This window comes from Trichoplax adhaerens, genomic scaffold (assembly GCF_000150275.1).
Source record: "Trichoplax adhaerens TRIADscaffold_2 genomic scaffold, whole genome shotgun sequence".
Lineage (NCBI taxonomy): Eukaryota > Metazoa > Placozoa > Uniplacotomia > Trichoplacea > Trichoplacidae > Trichoplax > Trichoplax adhaerens.
In genome coordinates this window covers 8,279,912-8,296,371 of record NW_002060944.1, presented here as the reverse complement: position 1 = coordinate 8,296,371, position 16,460 = coordinate 8,279,912, and the positions used below count along the sequence as shown (strand labels likewise).

The following is a 16,460-nucleotide window of genomic DNA, read 5'->3' as shown; positions in this document are numbered from 1 at the left end:
AATACCTGCTTTTCACGTACGTTAGTTATTTGCAGGAGCACCTGCAAAGTCCGGATAGGTCTGCATATGCTGGAATAGACCCTACGGCTGAAAGTTTACATGTTGGTAATCTAGTAACGATAATGACTTTACTGCATCTACGTAGAGCTGGACATATCCCATATTTCGTTGTAAGTGTTGTAATTTAAACGGAAGAATAAATATGTAAAAGATGCAGATTGTGGTGTATCTATGCATTTAAATTGACGTCTAGCATTCGCTCTAGATTGGAGGTTCAACTGGTCTCATTGGTGATCCCAGCGGTAGATTAAAGGAACGCGATCCGTTGTCGATAAATACCGTAACACATAATGTACAAGAAATTCAATGTCAGATTTCAGATTTACTCCATAATGATTTTAATATGTGGTCGGATAAGGATCAATTATTATTTAAACAATCCAGGTATATGTTGTGCATTTTACAATACCGATCGGATAATTATGCATGAAGATACGCATATAATATTGACTTTCTTTCACACGCGATATATTGAAGGAGGTTTTTTTTATACTCGTAGAAATTTCGGTGATGTTATTTTAAATAATGCTACATGGTACGAAAACTTTAATATTGTCAATTTTTTATCATCTGTTGGACGACACTTTCGGATGGGAGCTATGTTATCCAGGGATAGGTAAGATGGCTAATATGACTGATTATAATGTATCATGGATCGGTTAATGTAATGTTAATTCTCAATAACAATCTTTTTTATTATTATTATTATCAGTGTTAAGCAAAGATTGAATAGCCCGGAAGGCATGTGTTTAACTGAATTTTTTTATCAAGTATTCCAAGCTTACGACTTTCAGAGGATGTGTGCCGAGCGCAATTGTCACATTCAAGTTAGACTAAATAAACTAAATTAATAGTCTCCAAAGATTTTCAAAATTTAACTGTGAATCGAAAGCTGTTTACTTACCTTATCGATCTTGCAGGTGGGAGGAAGTGATCAATGGGGTAATATTGTAGCTGGTTGTGAATTTATCCACAAAGTTGATGGAAAACGAGTTCATGGTATGAATTTTAGCTCATCATTTATTTTATTTCTTGCCAAATCATTTCGGATTAATAAAATGCAAAATCATAAGGTCTTTCTTGTACAAAACCTGGAAACGCAACTAAGTTTATGTAATTATGTTACGACTAGGCCTAACTGTCCCTCTCTTGACAAATGCTAGCGGAGAGAAATTAGGAAAAAGTCTTGGCAATGCCATTTGGTTATCACGTGCTAAAACGTCACTTTATGAATTCTATCAGGTTTGCTAACACTTCAAGGCCCAAGTTTCGCGATTGTAAGTCTATTTATACTGCCTAAGAATGAGATCTTCTTGCTCTAGTATTTTATGAGAACGGAAGATGCAGACGTGGAAAAGTTCTTAAAAATTTTTACCTTTATACCGGTCAACGACATTCGCAACATTGTAGCTAGACACTTGGTATGATATCAATCACGAACACTATTATATACAAAACTTTTTAACGAAACTTAAACAGGTGTAAAGTAACGATATCGTTTTGTTGATATGGAAAACAGGAGAAACCTGAAGAACGATATGGCACAAAAATATTAGCAAATGAAGTTGCCAGACTTGTCCATGGCGGTAATAAGCATACTATATTAAGATTCTTGTAAAGAATAAATGATTTCAACCTTATCTGATGCTTCATAACAAGAATGCTTATTCCTTTAGAGGACTGTATGCAGGAAGCTTGTGATGCTACAGAGGTTCTGTACGGAAATCCCAATAATCTAAATAACAAATCCAGTTAGTTCTATTTCACTTCATTTTTATGTTTACGGTTTTATTTAAGTTATTACTATTTTTATCTTAGTCTTTATATTTTTATCGATTTTCTAGCAAATAAACTACAGCAGATTCTACGTGATGTACCGAATATTCAACTTAAATGGGATAAGTCACGAAACATGGCCGAACTAGCATTGAATTGTGGTGCTGTTCCATCTTTCAGTAAGAGATTAATTCGTTCTCGTGTGACATTTAAGAATCATGTTATATACGTATACTTGTGATGATATAAAAATCAAGACTTTGAGATTTTTTGAAATGAAAGATTTATTAAAATAAGCGATAGGCTCTTACCTAGACTGAAACTGCTACGTCTCTCTTATTAGCCGAACACAGCTATAGAAAAGAGTTTCTAAAAAATTCTCTAAAGTTATTTGTGTATTTACTCTAGAATCTGCATAGCATTATTCTACCCGGTTTTCAAATACAGGGGTTACAATTGACTGACTATAATAGACCTATTACGTATAAGCATCCGTACTCCAACAGAGTATCCTCATTCACCGAGGTTCATAGCCTACGGCACGTCGTATTAAATGTAGCTTACAATCTAACTCTTAGCTACACCATAGTTATACTGAGAGAAATTAATCGAAATGTTGATGTTGTCAGTTGTCCAAGCATTACTGTAGATTCCGACCCAATTCGTATGATCTACTAAGCTCGAATATTAGTTTGTAAGTGATACCAACGTTTTGATCAACAGAGCAAGACCCCTGTACGATAATGATTGTAGTTCATTAGATTATTTTGCATCATTTTTCAACGAATTAATGTATGGATTATAGTAATAACATATATGTATCTATGGTCTGATATGTATTGCCTCTTTTAACTAAAGATCAAGGTCGAAAATTAATAGAAAGCGGCGGTTTTTACGTTAACGATACGAAAATTACGGATTATAAAGCCAAAGTAGAAAGTGATATCCGGAGATTAGATGGCAGGATCACAGTGGTCAGGACAGGTATTGCATACATGTTTGATCTTATATACGTATACGAGTTGTGTTAAACTGTGTTAAGAGGTTGTTTTTTATTGCAGGAAAGAAAAACTATCGGCTTATTTATTGGGCCGACTAAATGAATGATTTATGATTATACATGGTTACTGGATTAAATTAAATTTTTCACATATAACATTAATGTACTGTATTATATATGAATGAATCTTTTTCATTACTGAATAATAATAATAATTATTATTATACACGTTTACCAGCGTTAAATTTTTTGCGTTTACTGCTAATGTATCAAACAAGTATGAATCTTTAGATGGTAATAATAGCACTATCATTTAAATGAGCTAAACAATCAGATTAAGCACGGATCTTCAAAACCTGCTTTTAGAAAAACTTTGAGTTCCGCACATGAGTTACTAATGGTACTTTCAATAGGAGGTAGTGATGGAGAAACAATCAATACGCAAAGTACGGTCTATAAATATATAGTGCAGATACTTTTTTGTTACCGGCGAAGCATTTTACAAGACTGAAATAGGCTATTCCAGAGATTTTATAACAGATACAACTATTGCAGTCAAATTATCAAGCATACCTTAATGCATGTTAATGATCTATAGAGCTTGCAAAGTAAAGAACACCGCTTTAATAAATTTGGCCTATACACAATACATTTATACAATATAATACAACATCACAATCATCAATGCATACAAATTCGGTAGTACCCTATTTCGCTGTTTATATTAAGCAATAAAATGGTGCAGCAAAAGACGAGCAGATATCGAAAAGCAAAGCACTGTACAGCACTTCAAGACTCAACTTATAAAATTGTCGAATTGATAAATATTCAAGTCCTAATACCTTACATATTACAGAAAAATTCCGTAGCATAAATTAGATCACATTCCTAGCATTACTAAAGGATATTGCTGGACGGATTACAATCGACTATTATACATGCACATTTTGGATAGAAAAAAGATGAATAGATAGTTTGTCTAAATTCAATCCACTGCGCTAAATTATATTCATTTTCAGCACAATAACAAAAATTTTATCAAACAATAATTAAATCGTACAGGCGAGAGATCATGAATATTATCGTAATTTTGTGTTATAGAATAACATTGCTAAAGCAGTTAAATTTCTTACAAATAAGAAAAGCACATTTTATATATAAGCTTTTTAACTAAGGTGTATTAGACCTGTTATCAAAAAAACTATTTCCTAGTTGCACCGCAAAGTTGAAATTTACAATATAGGAGTATATTATTCTAGAAATGGCATATGCCCTTTACAGTCTAAAGTTTGATTCTGATCATGTGGTAATGAGCCATTGCTCGAAAACGAAATTTTTAGCTTATTATTACATCTGGCGTCAATTTCCGATATTGGAATGAAGCCTGCCCTACTATCTTTGTTTGAAAGGTCATCGAAGTTGTCAGTTGAAAAAGCGTTAAACTGGTGTCCATTGTCTATATCTAGCTGCCGTCCTTTACAGCCTTCGTTGTAATAAAATTCCGGCGAAGTTAACGGTCTAGATAGCAGTTCATAATTTTCTTCAAATAATGCATCAGCATTACAAGCATCTGTCTGTACAAAATCATTCCCTGTTAATCTCTCGTTCATGTTACTCTCTGCAATATCAACTGCACCGTCGAATTTAGGCTTTGCTTCCGATATGATGGCTCCATCGCCAAATTGATCAGTATATAAAGTCTCAATTTCATTGTTAAATGGAGACAATGGTGCAGTTTCACATAATTTCCTATCATTTTCAGCGTATAATGATGTATCCGAAATGTCATTGGAACACTCGCTAAATGACATGGAACTTTCACTTGACGACATATGGATAGTACTATCAACATCGTCATCAAAGCTTAATGTCTGAAGGCATTTTGATTTGTCAATTTGTTGACAGCTCGTATCTTCCATACTTTCGTTTTCAATAAATGACGATAAATCGCTTACGAGTAGGATTTTTGCGATTACTTCCAGGCTAGGTATCTATTGTTTTCATAAATTGTAAAGTATATCAATAAAGATAACAGTTGCCATTAAATAGATATAAAGAATAAATTCAATTACGGTTGCTAAGTCTATCTTACGTCTGTTTCGGCTACATTATACTTATTGGGACCGCTATACCTACAATAAAAATAAATTATCTCCGTCATAAGCTAATAAAATAATCAGACAAGCGGACGATTAAAATCGAAGTTGTGTACAGACTATTTACCTATTATGTACAGATTTAACTTCCGAATTATAATAATCTTTAGGAGGTTTTTCAGCTAAACTATAAAATTAGAGAATGCAAAGTTTATCCCATAATCAGTACTATGCGAACTTTTTTAGTAAGATAAGAATAGTTGAATAAGCAATTTAAGATACCATTTTTTATACAGATGCAAAACGCATGAAGAGAGATCTTCGAGGCTTAATCCTGTATAACTTTTTAACTCTTCAGTCCATGGTAATTCTATCAACATATAATTTTACTATTTTAGAACTAAGAAAATTGTGCTAACCACATCAAATCATCGACATACCATTTCCCATAATAAGCACTCTGGCAAGAAGTAACGAAGCAGCGGCCTTAACAGCTGATTTGTATCTATAAAAGAAATGTAACCAATGGCAAATAATGAGGTCTAAAAGATGAATACTGTCTACTTTACTCTGAAATTAGCTTTTGTATACTGTATCAATGGTAAAAATATAACAAAAGTCAAACCTGCTATTCTCTAAGAAGAGCCAACTGAGTTCTAGTATGAAGCTAGCTAAATATGTACATTTCTGGCTAACTTCTGAAATCGTACAAAAAATCTTCAAGTAATCGAACGCACTTGGGGTCTATTTTATAAAAGCGATAACATTACGTTAAAAGCATTTTCTGAGCAGAATCCAGACATTAGCTATATTACTAAATGAACTTACGCGAATTTCTCCGTTGACAGCAGCAAAAACTTCTCCAATCATTCTAAAATGAAGAGCATATAATCGATTGAGTACAACGCTATCTAAGTGCCAATGTTATCTGAATTATTAATTTACCATACCTAACTACTTCATCATATTTATAAGTATTATCCGTTAACCATGCTGCTTCACGAATGGTCATAATATCTACACAGTGATATCTTAACATGATTGCACAAAACGGTTTTATTAGATTTTTATCCAAATTGAACGAAATCATTAATACCTTAACCAACCTTGAGGCTATAACCATACAGGAAATACCTAGTAACTGCAAGTTACTTCTCGGTATAGGATTGATTTCAAGATAGCGATCAACTAAGTCAATTGCATTACAGAGCATTTCACTAGAAAATTCCTAAAATAATGAAAAGTAAATTATATTCGAATCAGATGTATAGTACGAGTATAGCAAAGCTGAATGATTATAACAACGTGTGCAGATAAAATGATTAATTCGCTTAATTACCTTCATTTCAGCTACTTCAACAAGCCAATCTATAAGTATATACCTATATAATTAAAGCGTAGTATGTTAATTTAATTATATTTGTACGCCTTTATAAATATATTAATCAAGTTTCTGAAATTATGATGTGTGCGTATGTAAAATAAGTTGATATACCTCATTCTATCGTTCAATTCCAATTGAATTCTATTAACTAATTTTATGTTAATATTTCGACAGCTTTCTACCATCTAATCAAAAACAGTTATTTTGTAAAAATATAAGTGCTACTTTGAGAAGACAACTTCAGTAAGTGTAAGGCTAACCTTTCGAACGTAAGCAGTCGCTTGATTTCGATTAACGCCAGTAAATTTTTTTTTAGCGTATATCAAACATAACTCCAACTGTAACCATACATGTACATAGAACATAGAAGGCACGTTCATTTTTGATATTTTAACGGTTATTATCGGAAACAAAGAGAACGAAGAAGTAAAGATATTAATATATATGCTAATATCAAAATTCAATCTTAAACAAGCGCCAAAATATTACTTTTGTAATTTTAAGAGTATTATACCTGAGCTTCCAGACATCCCGTGTTTGCAATTTCACGTATGCGTCTGGCAGCTTCAATATAATAGCCAGGATCGATCACCTGTTAAATTTTCATAAATGAGTCGATAAATACATATACCTAAAAACAGATCTTTAAACCTTTTTATAATTTTTCTAGATGAATACTTCATGCAAGTAACTAACTATACGAATGAAATTTAGAAATTACGAACGTTATAACAGTAGTACCTTTTCCCGATCTTTCGTTTTCCAAAGTTCCAGAGAGGCCTCCGGACAACCTTTTTCGGCGGCAATAGCGAATAATTCCACAATTTTAGCTTTATCTGCCCCCTTTTACAGAAAAATAAGTTTTGCCTTTCAGCATAGTATGTATAATATAACATTCACTTATAGATTGTAGACTATTTGTTAAAATAGAAGCAGTTTAAATAATAAACTACGTAGGAGTCATGGTTTTAAGTCATTTTTAAGTAATATCGAACTTAAGCTATAATTTTAATGAAGAACAACATACTTCTTGTAAACTGTATGTTTTAGCAACATCATAATACAAGGAATTGGTTACGCCCTGTCAGGAAATGAGGTTAAAAAGATGATTTAAGTGAAAATAGTTAGAATATAATAATCGGCTATTGCTTATTCTGACAACTTTACTAATTATTAGCATCAGTATTGCAAAGTAGTTTATTATATCGCTATAGTTTTAAGTGCTACACGTACATCGATTTGGCAGTATTCGTTAATTTCGGTGAAGACACATTCCTTGATACAGTTGCCATTTGCAGTAGGAGCCCAGGGTGGTCTGATAAACAACCAAATGATCGGACCAATACCCTTACATTTTTCTTCGAGCATCCAAAAATACTCTGCAGCTCGGCTTGCATTGATAATGCCTTCATCAGGTACTAATTTTTTTCCAAAAATAAAATACAAATAATCAGGGGCTATAGTCCTTAAATACTCTTTTAAATTGATTAAATGATATCACTTTCGCGTTACGTTATGGTCTATGGAATCACACAACAAATTTCAAAAATCAACAAAAACTTGATGTGTACTTGGAAAGTGATTTAATCGCAGCTGAAATAACAATCGTTATCAAATCTTCCAAGTTAGACTGAAAATTATGGCAATCGTGTAGGTCAAGAATAAATGTATCATTATTCAGATAATCTTTTTACAACAGGTAAGACAATTAATTTAATATCAGTTTAGTTTTTATCAACTGTACAGGTACCGAATGATGTTACTTATTGAATAAGTTTTAGTTTTAATATTGAGACTTACACCCCTCGCTATATAAATAAGCAATGGCCAGTTTCACTAAAGCCTGGATATTGCCAACTTGAGCAGCCCTTTACAGGTAGAAACAAAATTTAATATAATGAGGATTGATATAAATATAAGAAAATTCTATTGGTGTGAATGGTGTATAAACTTTCATACCGTTTCATAGCCAGTAGATTGTCAACTGATGGCCAGACACCATGAAAGTTTGCACATCTCCATAGACTTGGACAGTTACTGATGACGTCGTTAAAACGTGTGCAAACCTACCAAAATTTCAATCAAATCAAATAATACAGTATATTAATTACCTCAATAAATACGTCTATACTGTGTTTAATAGTCCAATTTGAATGAAACATCTTACCCGTCGTAATTTAGCTAAATCGCGAATAGATAGATTTTGAAATAGGATAACCAGTAGCTCTTCAGGTAAATTTAGGATATGGCAAATTCGGCGACGTTTGAAGGTAGCGCGACCAATTCTTTTTTTGTCTACATCGTCAATGAAATGGAACAGGAACGGGCATGATTTATGAGTCAGTTAAGTGTAGTTAGTGAATAAATCATTGTTTAGTACTGATTGGCGCGATCATACAGAACGGCAACCTGGCAGTTTAGCCCTTTTTACCTCTATGGGTAGCCCATGTTGAGTAAACTACTGGATGGTGATGTAATTGACTGTGCTGTCCTATACGATACAGTAGTGTCGAAGAGTAGGTGGGACGAAAAAGGAGGCGTACAGTATATTGTACTGTACTGTACCTACCGTACATGATACTGTACACTGTAGTGCTGGACTGACTGTGTATAGTACAGTATGCACTTGTACAGTACTAAAAATGCAAACGGATACTGCAGTACTGTCAGTACTGTATATTGAATTAATATTTTAATTAATTAATTCATTTCTTTACCATAGGTAAATAATACCATATTACAGTAGTGAAGGTTTAGGGAGCTCATCCGATTAACAGACAAACATGAATTTCATTACGAACCAGACAAGTTTTCCGCTCAAATATTCAAACCATAGTACACTATTATCTAATACACTATATAACAAAATCTGTAAAAGTGATGATATACCACTAAATATTGCAAGGAAGTGACGCAGGCTAGGCTTGATTAAAAAGCAGTCAATATACTAAAATGGACAGTACAAGAAATGGGGGGGGGGGGGGAGAGTGAAATACTGCGCTTTAGACTGCAGGAGCGGTAATGCAAAGCTAGCAACAAATTAGCAAATCAGCAAGTTTTTCAGTGCGGTAAACATTGGCCTTGAAAAGGATTTGTTACAAAAAGCAAAGCAAGGCTAGTTGTACTGCTAGCTCAATGATTTGACTGCACTCATAGGAATAATTCACTACAGAACAAATTTTTTCCCTTCATACAAATACAGTGCTATATGTCTTTATGTCGATGCAATGCTTTACTGTAAAACTAACGTTAAGACATTAGTAGACTAGCAATCACTTTTCGAAATTGCATGAATCAATGGACGAGGTGGTATATACGGTAGATACTAGTGTAGGATACACAGGTGTTGTCATTTTTAAATTATTTCTGCTTTAATGTGACATTTCCTTAAAACCTAGTTTTGTTAGCAGCCTTCTATACTGTACTCGGTACGATAACTTATTTTAATATAATTAATGAATACGGTTGTGGAGTTCTCGCAACTACCTTGCATTAAATAATATATCAACGTTTCTCTACGCCTTGCTACAATTTTATCTTACAGTAGATTTACAGTTCATTATAATAGCGATGTATAAAATAAAATATATATGATTCTACTGTCATTACGAGCCACGGTTTTGTTTCCGTAGTACACGTTTAATCATGTATGAACTATGAATGGATTCTGCTCACTTGTCTCCTATCAGACTTAGGGTGAGCGTTAGGTACAGTAAAGCCGTTTAGCAAAAATTTCCCCCAAAAATGTTTTTTATAAAAAAGTAGATTTAATGTAAAATAAATCGTCAATCGACACTCGTTATTATCAGTTTAATATTGTACTTACTTTCATTAGCCATGAGCGGAGAATAATTTCTATGAAATGATATACTAAAGCAGTCGAGATTCAAGTCTAGCAGTTAACGGATAAAAAGGTTACAACAATTTCTTCTTGATCTTATCACTGTATTTATCCTACTACAACACTGTAATGAGTTACAACAACTACTTTGAATGTAGTCTACCAATTGATATCCACTCATCATGCTACTTACTGGATGTTGTGCCTTGGTAATAATATTTGCAATTTGAAAATACGCCAAAGTTTTGAAATAGAAGCACGTTGAGGCAAAACGACTGTTCTAACCGATATCCAGAGTTGACGTCCTGTAGTAGTCAGTACGTAATAGAATAGAACTAGTAATCACTACCGTTTCAATTGAATAATAAGAGATTAATTTAAAATAAGTGTATAAGATTTGAGCTTGATCGACCCAATGTGTTGTAAAGTGCGCTAGCTAGTAAGCACCAAAGTCTAATGGCGAACTTTTACTTTAAATGACAGTTTAATTCTAGCTACTAAAAGTGTATACAAGATATGTACAAACTTGTACAGTAGGGTAGTTTACAAATGAACTCTAGACAATAAGCTGCTAGACGTATATGACAGTCTATATGGAACATTGGCTTACCGTAACTACGATGTATGTTCAGTACTGAAGTTTGAGAGTAGTCAGTTTTGCAACTTGTCAATGCCAGTTTTAAACTTCATTGAAATGGCATACATGCGCACCATCCTCTACTGCACTCCTATTGGACGTTTGAAATGAAACGGTTGAAACGTTGAAATGTCGAACGTTGCAACGCCTCAAGTTGTCTACAGTAATTGATGTTACCGAGGGTGACTTGCATAGGGAATTTCAATTTCCACTTTGAAAAATTAAATGTACCGAATAATTTACCGTTGGAGATCGTTTATTGGCTGCAGAAAATAACGCCTGCGTAGTTGATCCTTTGCTATTGTTCTTCATTCACGGCGCATTTTTTGAAAAATGGAAAGAGATGCACAGTGTACAGTACTGTACGGTACAGTATAATCTGTCGTGTATTGGACTGTACACTGTGTCATTCTTTCTGACAAGTTCTATCATGGTACGGCGAAACTCTCGGACAGACAGACTTATTTTATATCAAATACTGTCGTGTACAGTATATACCATACCATACTCTATTACTGTACACTGTAACGTATACTCTTATTCAGATGCTTTGCATATTCGACCAAACACATCGAAAAATGACTTGCTTACTATCAGTATGAATCTTCTATGTCTATTTTTTAATTGCTTCTACTCATTCAAGAAACATTCATGACTTGATAGGGCTGCTTTCTAGCAGAACTTAGTAAAATACAATAGATTTCAATATAATATTACTTTATTTAGAAAAAGAAGCCAATAATGAAATCGAGCCGCGGCTTAATGACTATGAATGGGACCGAAATGTCCGACCGTCCGAGTAAAGTTTCCTATCCATGTACAGTACAGTATACTGTACGGACTGTACTGTACTGTACATATGAAGTCAAGAATACAACCAGATGACTCTAGTGTAACCTATCTAATCTAATATTAGCCGATTTTACTCATGGGAATGGCTTTAAATTTGACTTGACTTGAGCAGAGCAAATGGCAAATGCGGCACTACAGATTACTAAATAAATCTAGTCATTGATGGTAGTACACCATGTAAATGCCTTCAATCCGATGCTGCAGTGTTATGGATGCATTTTAATAAAAGTAATCGTTTTGTGTGCTGAATTTATTTACAGATGCAGAAGTTACAAATGTTTTCTAATGCAGTTTGTTCGATTAATCGAGATCGAATATGACTTTTAAATGAGAACATCAATGAACACAAGATATTGGTGGAAATCATTATTATAATATCACTCTAAAATAAAATAGATATAAATAGTTGTATTTTAATTAATTCAATACGGTAGTTCACAACATCATGGTCAATGAATATTAAGTAATTGGGATATACTATAGTATTGATGATACTATATACTTCTAGTTAAGATGTGCCAATTATCACAGTGTTACAATATTGCAATTCGTGCGAATTATCTGGAGTAATATGCGTCGTTTAAGGAAGGTAATGCATCAAAAATTGCAATGTTTACGTGCGATTGAATCCCACATCATGAACAGCTACAGACTGCAAGACTTGGAACAAATAATTCATCACCTTAGGTAAATAAGCCGTTAGTCTGCTTAACAAGAATCATAATACGTTATATTTGGTTAGCATCGTCTGCAGAATAAGTATAGCATATATAGTAAAGAGGAATAGTTTGCTGGTTGGAAATGTTTGAACAAATGTAATCTTGCCTATACAAGAATTGCAAGCAGCCATTACGAGCGTCAGAAAATCGTTTATACAATTTCGCTGCAATCAATCCCTCAACTAACCATAACTATCATGGCTATAGATAGGTTCTTGTTATTCATTTTTATCATTGCAATCGTCATTCGTCACTAATTTTGCATGAAAAGTGGGCAATTTTATACTTTGGTATACTGCAATCAAGTGGAAATCAGGAAAGAAAACGTAATGGTCGGCACAATCACTTAGCCAATAGCGTAAAATAATCGTAGTAAACACCAGCTAAATGAATTTTTGATCGTCACCAGATTATTTACGTTTCAGAAAGTAAAATTTGCCATCCATAGAGTTTAAATTTAAGTGGCCATACCAAGAATAAGGCGTATCTATCGATTCTAGAAGTTTCACACTAGCAACGGGTGATAAGACTTCATGAACTCGATTTTCAGGTACACAAAATGGCGACGCTACATCAGGACGTTGATTGATATCGAATTCTACCGTAAATAATATTCCTTGTGCATCAGGAGTCAACAATGACATTAATTGTTGGATATATTTTGAATGCTGTTCTGGGTTAAGGGCAATCAAAGCGCCAATATCCCAAAAGCGATTACATTGACAACCTAGTAACTCTGCCGTCAATTCATAGAAATTGAAATTGTAAATAGTAATGTCCAAGCCATCGGCTTGACTTCGATATACTTTGCCATCACCAATACCTTGCAATTTTTCAACACAATAGTCAATGTTATTTTCGCTAAAAAAATCAATGCATGGCTGTGGCACCATTTCAACACCAATCACTCGATTACCATTTCTAGCTAACCAAAGCATATCTTGAGTTTTACCACATAATGGTACGAAAATTGTCGATGGTTGATCACAAGCCAAACAGGATTGATAATATTTGATTAAACAAGGATTACACTTATCGCTTACCCAGTTTGTGTCGCCTTCGGCCCAATAAGATGCCCAATCTTCGACTGTATCATTTCCCAAAGCAACGTAATCTTTATACGTTAAACTCATGGCAATAGCTTAAGTTGCAGGATGTGATTTCTCTCTTGTTCCGAATGATTTTCAATCAGTGCCGGGGCACAGTATAAACGCCAATCTACTAATGATTTAGTTATTTAAGCGTTGATGCTCTTACCAAGTACTCTTAAACTAAGGCGCTACAAGTACCTAATAGAACGGCAGTAATATTGATCAGCGAGGGTTGGCTTTAATAACTTTTAGTAATTTCAGCAATTATCAATTTACCAATCTAATTTAAATTGTAATGTAGTCCAAAGCGTATAATACAACAACGGAAGGTTGACGATGTTTACTATAAATATCAGACGCTAAAGTTACTAGCAAGGAAAGCAGTGTCACTAAATATTCAGGATCGGCTTTAATAATCTCTAGTATATTTTAGCTAATCCATAGATTTACCGTCTAGAAATGGATGAAAACATAAACAAAATGCAGCGTTGAGATATCATCAATTGTTAAGCTACTATGATACTGTAGAATCCTTGTCTTTGCATGATCTATATTTAACAAATTACTTATGTAGTATTCTACGCGTATTGTTACTCTGGTTAAATTGTACTGAAGATCTGCTATGTCATATGGCTTGCTTTTATACGTTATAAGACTGAATTTAACATTATACATTAGAATATAAACTGGGGCACCAAAAAAATCGATGATTGCTTTTGTCGAAATTTAGTTAATTCGATTATAACAAAACTTAATTCAATTTCATAATCCAGCCAGTAGAAATTGTTTCCTCTACAGTACTGTGGTGCATATGGGTAATTCTGATACTAACTTCTAGAAATTCAATGTTAATGCTAAACTTACGACACTCCGCCTGCAGAGTCACCTTTATTACAATACTGATTACAAAAAAAGACTCTTTTATTTTTCCTATCACTATCCTGCTGCAACAAGAGCTATTCGATCCCTATTCTAAGACAGTCCTCAATAAGTCATTTCCGGTTGTAGCGGATAAATCAGTTTATTACTCAATAATTATTGTTAAATTTTACAGTTGTCATAGTAGATAACGCAACGCATACCCAGTCTCAGAGTAAATTCCTCCGGAAGGAATCAGTCTTTGTGTCCTTCTTCTCAACATATTGATAAACATGCTTATCAAATGTTTTTTGTTAATTCCTGACATGCTATCCTCACTGTACTGTAGGCCATTCAGACTCTAGGACTTGCTGATGCCGCCTACCGAGCCATCTTTCTTCTCACTGAAAGCTGCTGCTAACGATACTGTAATACAGTTTATCTACCAATAGCCCACACTATCCTTGCACCTAAAAGTACTCTAACATCTTTGACTGTGACTTGCCATAACATCCCTTGAGAAATAAAACTGTGAAGTAGAATAGGACGTGTATGATATCCATCTTTATAGTTAACATAACAGATGTATGGCATATTTGATGGTAATTTGCAAATTAGGGATAACCAGTAGAGGAAAAATCAGGCCCTTCAACAAGGTTATTGCTATATGATTTTACCCGTTCACATCATTACGTGTTCTGTCTCTACCGAAATTATGGAACAGTAAATGCTAGGATCTAAATTACAGACCAATTTAATACGATTAGGTTATTATATCCACGTACTGTCCAGTACAGTATGCAGATTTGCAGAAAGTGAAGACAGAGCCGTCAGGAAAGAAAAGGATCGAAAAATAATATATTTTTCAGTGTTGACTTACAAGTAGACGTATTCAAAGTAGGATTTCCATTCTATGTACCTTTATGATGGGCATCTAACACTACGCCTTAAATTTTTCTATATTTCTAACGCACTAATTGGTCAAGGTACGCACATTAATTCCTCTACCACTAAATTGCCAAAACTTACTGTTATGTATCCGGTTGAGGATAGTTTCGAAGACTACAGGCCAACAATAAAACTCTATATTCAGTTCTAGCTGCTTAAACTATACGCATACTGTGATATATCACGGGACGTTCGGGGAGGGTGGAAGGGGATAAGAAATTAGTTGAGAAGTCCCTATGTCCAGTTCGACGTACAGCGTCTGGCCAGTAGGTATAAGTACGGAAGTACCGAAATTAGTTGAGAAGTCCCTATGTCCAGTTCGACGTACTGCGTCTGGCCAGTAGGTATAAGTACGGAAGTGCCGTGCTATACTGAACTCGATAACTAAGACCAAACATACTGTACAAGTTATATTGCTATCATTACATTATATAACGCATTTCAAGACATTCTAATAGTTCTACGTATGTAATGAACTAGGGCTTCTTCCCGAGTTTTAGCAGTCGATGATCACTTACAGTTAATCAAGAATGCAATGACAACTATTGCATTACTCCACGTATGTACTCACAATCTCACCACTAATTTTTCATTGATCACTTCAAAATAAAGCAAACGCGTACAGTGTATCCAAGGAAGTAATGACTTACTTTGAATTTCATAGTGTTGTAAGATCTTTATTAATTTATACACACTTTCGATAATATATTACTTAAAATATCGCTTTTGTACCGTCGCAATCGTATAAGACTTTTGGAACATCATAATATCCTTTGAAATGATAATGTCGACGGAAAGGTGAAAAACCTCTATTCGAATCGTAAAAATTTATAGAATATAAAGAAAGACCTTACCTCTATGGTAAAGATTGATAAATAAGAACATCAAAATCCTGATATATAAGCCGATATCAGTATTATGTATATTATATTGCATAATTGAAAGACAATCTTTTAAATTTCTCCCGTTTAAGTCAACACAAATCTTAAAATTAGATTGTTTCGTCAGACTATTCCCAATTGGCAAGAGATGTTATACCGTAATTACAGAAAGTTTACATCCGTTCGTGTTATCCTGTATGAAATCTCATTATTGACTTAACAATTATTTAACTTAGCTGGTTTATCGATAATTTTTCTGGAATGTAAAATAGCGTTCATTCAAACCAATCGTAACATCATCTATGATACGTGTATAA

General features: G+C 33.9%; 3 protein-coding genes across 3 annotated transcripts; 1 reads left to right on the top strand and 2 right to left on the bottom strand.

Annotated features, from left to right (window-relative positions):
* Positions 1-44: 44 nt before the first annotated feature.
* Positions 45-2,867, top strand: TRIADDRAFT_21492 (uncharacterized protein; the record flags this gene model as incomplete). Its single annotated transcript, XM_002110116.1, has 10 exons — positions 45-170; positions 266-444; positions 560-676; positions 773-887; positions 981-1,059; positions 1,193-1,302; positions 1,383-1,481; positions 1,580-1,674; positions 1,858-2,015; positions 2,695-2,867. Coding segments are annotated over 10 exons (1,251 nt in total), but the record flags the coding sequence as incomplete, so codon positions are not given.
* A 1,219-nt stretch (positions 2,868-4,086) lies between these two features.
* On the bottom strand, positions 4,087-10,155 carry TRIADDRAFT_53841 (uncharacterized protein; the record flags this gene model as incomplete). Its single annotated transcript, XM_002109593.1, has 21 exons — positions 4,087-4,827; positions 4,929-4,968; positions 5,060-5,119; positions 5,215-5,302; positions 5,373-5,437; positions 5,558-5,676; positions 5,761-5,803; positions 5,883-5,963; positions 6,039-6,160; positions 6,272-6,314; positions 6,428-6,501; positions 6,577-6,654; positions 6,831-6,908; positions 7,058-7,159; positions 7,344-7,397; positions 7,550-7,734; positions 8,117-8,184; positions 8,276-8,382; positions 8,484-8,611; positions 8,748-8,807; positions 10,143-10,155. The coding sequence occupies 21 exons, from the start codon at positions 10,153-10,155 to the stop codon at positions 4,087-4,089; spliced, it is 2,349 nt and encodes a 782-aa protein (XP_002109629.1).
* Positions 10,156-12,775: 2,620 nt separating this feature from the next.
* On the bottom strand, positions 12,776-13,498 carry TRIADDRAFT_53840 (uncharacterized protein; the record flags this gene model as incomplete). The annotated part of the gene is made up of 1 exon (XM_002109592.1): positions 12,776-13,498. The coding sequence occupies one exon, from the start codon at positions 13,496-13,498 to the stop codon at positions 12,776-12,778; it is 723 nt and encodes a 240-aa protein (XP_002109628.1).
* Positions 13,499-16,460: the final 2,962 nt, after the last annotated feature.